General features: G+C 36.4%; 2 protein-coding genes across 2 annotated transcripts; one reads left to right on the top strand and one right to left on the bottom strand.

Moving 5' to 3' along the window:
* Window positions 1-665: 665 nt before the first annotated feature.
* LOC111483111 (probable protein phosphatase 2C 9) lies at window positions 666-3,942 on the bottom strand. The gene is made up of 6 exons (XM_023129251.1): window positions 3,665-3,942; window positions 3,373-3,552; window positions 1,946-2,185; window positions 1,535-1,811; window positions 1,177-1,331; window positions 666-1,098 (listed from the first exon to the last, which is right to left on the bottom strand). The coding sequence occupies exons 2-6, from the start codon at window positions 3,409-3,411 to the stop codon at window positions 958-960; spliced, it is 852 nt and encodes a 283-aa protein (XP_022985019.1). The 5' UTR covers window positions 3,412-3,552; window positions 3,665-3,942; the 3' UTR covers window positions 666-957.
* A 3,314-nt stretch (window positions 3,943-7,256) lies between these two features.
* On the top strand, window positions 7,257-9,243 carry LOC111483245 (ubiquinol oxidase, mitochondrial-like). The gene is made up of 4 exons (XM_023129390.1): window positions 7,257-7,890; window positions 8,177-8,305; window positions 8,455-8,943; window positions 9,027-9,243. Exons 1-4 carry the CDS (start codon window positions 7,534-7,536, stop codon window positions 9,084-9,086), a joined length of 1,035 nt encoding a protein of 344 aa, XP_022985158.1. The 5' UTR covers window positions 7,257-7,533; the 3' UTR covers window positions 9,087-9,243.
* Window positions 9,244-9,467: the final 224 nt, after the last annotated feature.

Genomic DNA, 9,467 nt, shown 5'->3' with positions numbered 1-9,467 from the left:
TTTTTTTTTTTTTTTTTTTTTTTTTTTTTTTTTTTTTTTTTTTTTTTTTTTTTTTTTTTTTACAAATAATACTTTTGTTTTGGAAAAAATAACCCGAAAACAAAAACTTCATTTTGTTGTTTACACAAACTAAGAGAACGAAATTCGGTCAGGTTAGTTATGTAATGTGTTGTCTAACCCAGTTCAATAGTACCCCATAAAAAACGAATATCGTCTCTCACAAAATCATCAAATTTGAGCATTCTTACAGTACTAACCGTAACTCAGTTTTTTCACCGAACGCTTCAAATGGCCTGTAATAACTAGAATAAAAGAAGAAACGAGACAATAGAATACGCAATTATAATAGCTAAAATGGACAAATTCTCCCGATACATTAAGATACACGCCCTCTTATGAGGGAGCATGTAACGGTCCAAGTTCACCACTAGCAAATATTGTCCACTTTAACTCGTTACGTATTGCCGTCAGCCTCACAGCTTTAAAACGCGTCTGTTAGAGAAAGGTTTCTACACTTTTATAAGGAATGTTTCCTTCTCTTCTCCAACCGATGTGGGATCTCATAGAGTCTCGTAACAACGAGGGCATCAAAGTACAATTGTTTTAACCATAAAAATGATACAATTGTTTTAACCATAAAAATGATATATTTTGAAGGATATGAATACATCAACCAAAAAAGCTTATGAATCTATTAGAACAGTTGCATACATGTCAGGCAGGTGTTCCATGGAGACCCAAAGGCCAAACCCAGACCTCCAAACTGTTTCATAAGTTCATTCATGTAAAAGAAATCATGTAAAAGGATCAAGCTGCACCAAATTTAGAACAACAACATCATATTCTACCACAGAGATGCCTTTTTCTTTCTTTTTTTTGCACAATTCTTCGTTCTGGGAAGGGATTAAACATAATAGAGAGTTGAATGCCATGAACTAAGTGATGGTAACATAAGTTTTAGCCTTTGAAACATACTACGATGATCGAGATGTCGTCTTTGCTTTCCCGTTTCAACGCTTCTGCTGCTAATTGTTTTGCTGCTCGCTGCGGATCCTTCGTTCTTCTTGCTATATCCACCGCTTCTTGATTCGTCATCACCTGAATTTTCCATAAGAAGTTTGAGAAATGCATTCAAAATGGATACTTGTTGCAATTTAATGGGAAGCAGTCAATCACCTTCCATAGACCATCACTTGCTAAGATAAGAAGCTCGGTGTCGGAGTCGATATCAGCATTCTTTATGTCGGGATCAGATCGTAAGTGTGTCTTGAGGTTCTTGTCGCCAAATGCTCTAGAAACTGCTAGCTGCCCGTTCACTCTTGCAACGTCTCCTAAAATGACATGAAATAATCAGACATTATTATGAAGTTGAACAATGAAAACCATAGCAAGCTCAGAGTTCTGAACCACTTTACTCGACGGCCGCCATATTTAACAACATTTGGCATTCGAAGATTCATTAGATATTCAGTTTTCTGAGTAGATGACCCAAAAAAGCTTGCATTCATGAGGATACATCAATGCATTACCAGACCTGGCATGTTAGAGACGAATCCACCTCTGTCCTCAATACTTCCACGCTCGGTGTTTGGCTCGTGATCAACCGACATTTGCTCTTCCTGCCCTTTTCTCGAAAGGACTGCTCGTGAATCTCCAACATTAGCCACCCATAATTTCTGACCGTTTATCAAAATTGCAGTGACGGCGGTGGATCCACCTCTTCCCAAGTCAGGACTGTGTGAAAGTATCGCTTGGTCTGTCGTCTCGTAAGCCTTAAAGATCGAGCTACGGGGATTCGACCAGAATTCCTCCTGAAGCAATGCAAGATATCATGCCAAGATGTCAGTAAACGCCTTCCTAACTAGCATTCGTGAACGGATTAATGTGATTCCCAGATGAGTTTGATAATATATTGCAATCTTAATGAAACTAGTGAAGAACTTACATCATTCAGTATATTAGGAAACAGATGCTTCTGAAGATAGGCTGGTACACTGTCTCCTAAATGACCATCATATATGGCGAAAAGGCCTAGCTCATGGCCATGTACTGTTATAAATTTAGCAACATGATAGTCTTCCATGGGATGGTTTGCTTTGCCTTTTACTAAGCTAAAGCCATACCTGACAGGGCATTGGTTTCCCCTGCCCTTTCCAGAGCTACCCTGCGAACGACCTCCTACAAACTAAAGACAAGGGGACATCACAGTTCAAAATAAAACTTTCGTAGTTCATAATCAGTAATATCGAGATGAATGTGCCTAAAAAACAAAAGTTCATTTCAAGGAAACGCTCAAGATTAAGTGCCTCAAAAGAGAACGAAACAAGCTAATGAGTCCATGTCAAAAACCATTGATCGTATTAAGAAGACGTGCATGATTGAAATAATAGCACTACTCCATCAAAAGCTACAAAAATCTTCAGGTTTTGTTCATTATAAAGACAAATCCAAAGACGTTGGATTTCAGACTGCAGATATCATCATTGAGAACAATCTGTCGTGATATAGACAAATATCGAGAAACTAACTGTAACAGCCCAAACCCACTAATAGCAGATATTGCCCTCTTTGGACTTCCCCTCAAGGTTTTAAAACGCGTCTACTAGGAAGAGGTTTCCACACTCTTATAAGGAATGCTCCGTTCCCCTCTCCAACCGATGTGAGATCTCACAATCCACCCCCTTGGGAGCCTAGTGTCCTCGCTAGCACACCGCTCGGTGACTAGCTCTAATACCATTTGTAACAACTCAAGCTCACCGCTGACAGATATTGTCCTCTTTGAGCTTTCCCTTATGAACTTCCCCTCAAGGTTTTAAAACACGTCCGTAAGGAAGAGGTTTCCACAACCTTACAAGGAATGCTTCGTCCCCTCTCCAACCGACGTAGGATCTCACACTAACAATAGAGAGTTTCCAACATTTTCTGGTCTACTCGTCAAATTGCAAAACCTTAAATGAACAAACAAACAGCAAGTACACCAACTTTGAACTTCAAGGAACAAAGAGGAGTCGACAATTCTTCTAGATCATGTCATGCGAAGACGATCACTATCGTTCGTCTTCCTGTATTCAGAATCAAAACTCCCATAAACACAAGGACTGAACTAGTTCATAATCCCATACCACAAAGTTAGCTACCTTTAACTTGTTGAAACAAACTTCTAAAGTTAACAAAATCACTTGAACAAACAAATCAAGAACAGGTCCATTCGATGCCTGATGAGTGATGGGTATAAGAGAAATTCACACTCAAACATGGATCATACAACTCATCCGAACCTCATAAACAACCTCCACACAGAGTTCATCACAAGTCAACAGTACGATATTATGAATTCAACATAAAAACAGCCAAAGGAGAAGATATCACTACCTGAGAATAAACAGAATTGAAGCAGCATAAGTTATCCATACAATTTATTCTTCCCACTTCACTTTGTTTCCCCGTTCAACAATCATCCACCTTAATAGCAGAAGAGAGCCTCCTAAATTTCTCCCAAAATGAAGAACAAAACCCCCAGAAGAAGAGGGGAAAATTACAGACTCCAACAAACTGCAAGTTCAGAAAAACAAGTCCGATCAACCAAACGCCAAACACCCAGGATTAAAAACAACCCTACAACACCAAAAAGTCAAGGGAATTACAAAAACAATAAAGAACATACCAAAAGAGCAGCCGAGAGCCCGGGTTAGCGATCCAGAAGTCGTCGAAATTCGAAAAAAAAAGCGAGAAAAGACAACAACCCAGAACCTGAATTATTGATTAATCTGTACTGGAATCAATGTATTGGGAAGAAAATGACCAAAAAAAGGAGGTTGTAACGAAGAAGGAATGGATGGAGTTTTGTGTAACCGTTCTAATTAAGTTGGAGCAAGTCCACGCGGTGGGAAGAGAAAGAAATCGCAAAAAAGGGAAGTGGAAATGGAGGCTAATACTACCAAGAGGGGCACATCTTTCCCCTTGTTGACTTTGATTTTTAGTGCTCCTTTTTCTTTTCTTCTCATTTTTTCCACTTTTTGTGCTTTTCCAAATTTGTAGTCTCTAAAATTCATTATCTAAATGGAGAACTGATCCGTCCAACCCATCTCCGAGTTCTCTGAGTTGGATTAAGTCTTCTATACTCGATTGATTTAATTTTTTAACTAACTCGAAATTTTGAATAAGTTCAAACCATCTGGTGTTTGTTTAATTTTTGCATCATTAAAGCATTGTTAAAGTAGAACAAATGAAATTTTTTTACCCCACACACAAAAGTTCAAGTTGGGTTGACTTTGACTAAAAAATTCAAATTTCGAGGAGCTTAAAAATTTAACCCAAAAAAGGAGAAGGGTAAAGTTGGAATTTAAGAAATATTTTGTTTGGGTAGGCGCGTGTATTTCACGATTTAGGGGTGGGGTCCACAAAGATGGAAAAAGTCAGCCATTGTGGTTCCATATGGAAACCTCGATTTGTTGGTATTATTTTGTCTGTACCAAAAAGTCTTCGCTACGAAAATTCAATTTCTTTTGGGGTCTATGAATTTTGTCGATTATTGGGCTTTCCGGCTTTGACTCCGTCAATCACTATTATTTTATTTCCTTTTTTTTCTTTATTAAACCCTTTTTATTTCCCTCTAATTTAATTCTATCTCTTTAATTACTATGATAATTTAATTTTTCAACCATTTTTTTTTTTCATTTTTGTATTTTAGCAAGAAGGGGGTTAAATTTTTTTAAAATAAAAAACTTTGGTCCATTCACGAATTCACTCTTTGTCAGGTCAACCCAATCAACTCCAAAACAAAATTACAATTCAAACCTTACTTTTAAGATTATTATAAATATTAAAAATATTTTACTTTTGTTACTAAAGTAAATTATAACATTATAATTTCTAAATATTTTATTATTAGTGGAATATGTATGATGGTAAAGTCAAAATTTAAATTAAATGAGCGGAATTAATTGAGTTGGATCATGAACTTTATTTGGATGGCTCGAATCAAGAATTCAAATTCAAATTTAAAAATGGAGTGTAGGTCAACTTCAACGTACAGCCCTATTTTTATTTTATTTTTTATATATTTCTTTTTCATTTAATTGGAAATAACGCTAATAATAAAACTAGCTTACGTTTAGGAGCGAAGACGACAAAGTTTTTCACGGGAAGTTGGTTTGAATGGGGCAACTATTTCCACGAACCATTATAGTTGGAAATAAAAAATAATAATAATAGTAAAAAAATTAACAAAAATAATAATTATATCTATTTAATCATTTAAAATACTTTAATTTTGATTTTGCATTTTTAAGTGTTATTTTTAAACGATGAAAATTGAGAAATAATGAAAGTTTAAAGGGATTCACAGATTATTTTGAGTTCCAAAGTCGAATGGTATAATTGAAATTAATTTCATGGTTCAAGGGTATTATGGTAATATAACCTTACACCTTTCAAAAAGTCCTCGTGTTTTAGAGGCCCAAGCCCACATGACTCCGGGCAAAGACCCAATAAAATTCATTTCCTGTTTAATAAATTTTTAATAATAGCTATTTATTTTTTAAAATCTGAATAAAACAAATAAATTTATAGATACTAATATTCAGAGTATAAATCTTTTAAATTTTCAAATTAAAATTAAGATTTAGAACGACGTAACAATGACAGAAGACGAACAATGATCCAAATTTATATTATAAGTCACGAACATACCATTCTATCTTAAATTAACAATAATAAATAATAATAATATATTTTTTAAAATTAACGTATATGTATATATTTCAATAATATAGTTTATGATAAAATTTAGATATTGATTCGTGAACGATTACTATTTTTATTAAATTTTATACAAAATTTATAATCTACTAGAAAAATAATTAATTTACACATTTAATATAATCGTGCTTCCATTTGGTTTAAAATTATAGACTTAAATATATTTTTATATGCGTTAACATAATTGAACCGTAGTTGAAAATTCAAATTTAATATCTGATGTTTATTAAAAATATATAAAAGATTAATTTAGAGTATGTTATGGATTAATTTTGACTTTTTATATTAAAGAAAATAAAAAAGAGTTCCATTTGAATTTTTCTGGTCAAATATGGACCAATTCCATGTTGACAACTAGTCATTCTATATCAAATTCATTAATTTTATAAAATTCAATTAGTCTCAAACAAATATATATTCTTTTAAATAAATTATTTAAATTGAGAATTGATATCTTATTTATGGTATTTTTCTAAGTACCAATTTTAGGAGTTTAGAAATAAAATAATTATTGTATCCATATACAAAATTTTTAATTGGTTTAAAAAATATGGTTTTCAATTTTTTAGTTTAATAATTATACGGTGGAATCGAACCATTGACCTTTATGATATGATTGGTGATTTATTCGAAATGGACGATTCTCTATTCAAATCTCACTCCAAGAACATTGAAGAACACGAAACCCTAGATAGTTGGAATCACGAGGTGTGTGTAAGAGCTTCGAACAAAACCTTGTCTTTACTCGTGAATAATTATATTAATAAAGGAAATTCTCAAAGTGGTTGGCTATGTATATGACTATGCTCAAATCAATGGTCTTGTTGCTTCCAGCTCGACCATGTGTATCACTGTGCCGTTTCTATTTTTTATTTATAAAATATTTGGCTCGTTTTCATCCCTCAAATCTTAGGGAGTAATATATTTTACACTAATATTATTCTAACATTACAATAAACAAGCGTGACAATGAAAAAGGAATATAAATGGGATTATTGATTTTGTTTTAAAGTCATACTTTCGAAACAAATATAAATTTTATGAATATTTTTATTAATTTAGCAAAATAATAATAAATCAAAACAAAAACTTTTGAAAAAATGGGCGAATTTCTTTTATATATTATGGGAATGGAAAGAATCGGCGAATAAATCAAGGGTAAAACCGTCTTTTAATAAATCCCGGTCAAACAAGGCAACCAAATAACGATTCACAACAGATCCCAACTTTGGGCCGATAATAATAAAAATAAATTCCGTCCGGCGCGGGTCGCCACTGATATATCCGAATAGGTCCCACAAGCCAAAAATTAACAAAATGATCAGACGGTCAATAACAAAAGATGGCGGTTGACCATTGACCTAAAATCATGAAACACATTGACTAAAAAGCACACAATCATTTCCCTTAATAGCCGCCCGGCCAGAGATTTTATAATTACAAAATTACCTAATTCAAAAGGGTCTGGTTGTAATCCCCTGATTCGCGGACCATTATATATTCATTCTTTCTTTCTCCCCAAGAATCTGGAGTTCCTGGAACCTTCCGGATCTTGACGCTTTACGAGAGGCGTCGAAGATTTCTTGAGCGCCAAGTAAAGCTACTGTTACCAACCTAATCAACCGTCGCACTGTAACCGCGAAGCACACGATTACGCCTCTTGTCGGTTATTTCTTCTAGACAAAACCATTACTTATAAACGGACTGGTCATTGCTTCATGGCCAATCGGAGGAGAATCGACGTGAAGGAAATCTATTGTTTGAGTTCTAGCAATGAATCGGATTGTGATTAGGAGTTTTGTGAGGGGGCTCGTTAATAGCCGGAGCTTTGGCTCGATAGCCGGTGGCAGTGGCGGTGGTATGAAGGTCACTTTCGCGGCGGCGGCGTCGCCGTCGACGAGGTACCAGCCGTTGGCGGATGGGGGATTCCAGTGGCGGAGGTTGATGAGCTCGTCCACGGCGGTGGCAGAGGAACAGGGGAAGGTGAAGTTAGAACAGGGGAATAAGGACGTTGAGAATCAGGAGAAGGAAAAAGAGAAGGATAATGCGCTTGTTTCCAGCTATTGGGGGATTTATAGGCCGAAGATTACTAGGGAAGATGGGTCTGAATGGCCTTGGAATTGCTTTATGGTATGAACTTGATATTCATCATTTTTGTCCTTTTCGATTGGGCTTCGGGATTGGTCGTTGTACTCTTGCCCGTTAACTGTTTGATTAAATGCCTGCTTGCTTTTGGCCTTAACTTGTGTGTCCTTTTCTTGGGTAATTTAAAGTTCTTCGAAGATTTCCTTATTTAGCTCTGGAAGATGTGGTTAAAATGCGTTTTATATTCCAATGTTTTGATTAGATCCCTCTTATTTAGTGTTTTTTCTTCAATGATCTTGCGGTTCTGAGGAAACCATTGCTGTATTTGCAGCCATGGGAGACTTACAGAGCGGATGTGTCCATAGATCTTGGAAAGCACCATGAGCCAAAAACTTTTCTGGACAAAGTCGCTTACCGCGTTGTAAAGCTTCTTCGAATCCCAACTGATATCTTCTTCCAGGTGGGTAATTTGATCTGTTTGTTCTTCCTTCAAATCCTTTGAATTGGAACAATGAATTCTGAGTGGTTCAATCATTATTGAGAACCCTCTAAATGTGCGAGTCTCTGTTTATGTCGACTAGAATTCATGTCAGTGTTCATGTTGTGCAGAGGCGCTACGGCTGTCGAGCAGTGATGCTCGAGACAGTAGCAGCAGTCCCGGGCATGGTCGGGGGCATGCTGCTGCATCTAAAGTCACTGAGGAGGTTTCAGCACAGTGGGGGGTGGATCAAGGCCCTGCTTGAAGAAGCAGAGAACGAGAGGATGCATCTAATGACCATGATTGAGCTCGTGCAGCCCAAGTGGTATGAGCGGATGCTTGTGATCACAGTGCAGGGAGTGTTTTTCAACGCCTTCTTTGTTCTCTACTTGATGTCCCCCAAATTGGCTCATAGAGTTGTTGGGTATTTGGAAGAGGAAGCCATCCATTCATACACCGAGTACTTGAAGGACATCGACGAGGGCAAGATCGAGAACGTCCCAGCTCCTGCCATCGCCATCGACTACTGGAGGCTGCCCAAGGACGCTAGGCTGAAGGATGTCATCACGGTTATCCGCGCCGACGAGGCTCACCACCGCGACGTCAACCATTTTGCTTCTGTGAGTAACCATTCTTCTTCTTGTTTTTCTTTATTTACTTAAATCAAACAATTTCTTATGGCATGAGTTTTGTTCTTGTGCAGGACATCCATTTCCAAGGAAAGGAACTGAGAGAATCAGCCGCCCCTCTTGGATATCATTAAACTCATAATTTTTTGTGTTTGTTTTCGGATTATAGGCCTAAAAAGATGCATTACTATGTGTTCGGCTTTATATTTGGTCTCCAGTTCTACTAAATGTGTACATAAGGTTCAATAAAAACCTTCATAATACAATTTTTTAAAGGAATTTTACGTTGAATTTTGGGTCTTATGACTGACACGTGTCGGTTTGAGGTCCTTGTTTTGGTTTTGACTTTTATAATACATAGTCCCACTTTCTTGGGAACTTCTAAGCAGGATCCGACACGTCGTCATGGCCAAACTGGAAAGTTCTGTCACGCAATTTGCTTGGAAAAGTCCAATAAATGGTTCTTTTTCTGCTGGGCCGCCAGATGGGTCTTGCCTACGTGTAACTTCTTAATA

Source organism: Cucurbita maxima, unplaced genomic scaffold, assembly GCF_002738345.1.
Source record: "Cucurbita maxima cultivar Rimu unplaced genomic scaffold, Cmax_1.0 Cma_Scf00008, whole genome shotgun sequence".
Taxonomy (NCBI): Eukaryota; Viridiplantae; Streptophyta; class Magnoliopsida; order Cucurbitales; family Cucurbitaceae; genus Cucurbita; species Cucurbita maxima.
This window is presented reverse-complemented; position numbering and strand designations above follow the sequence as displayed.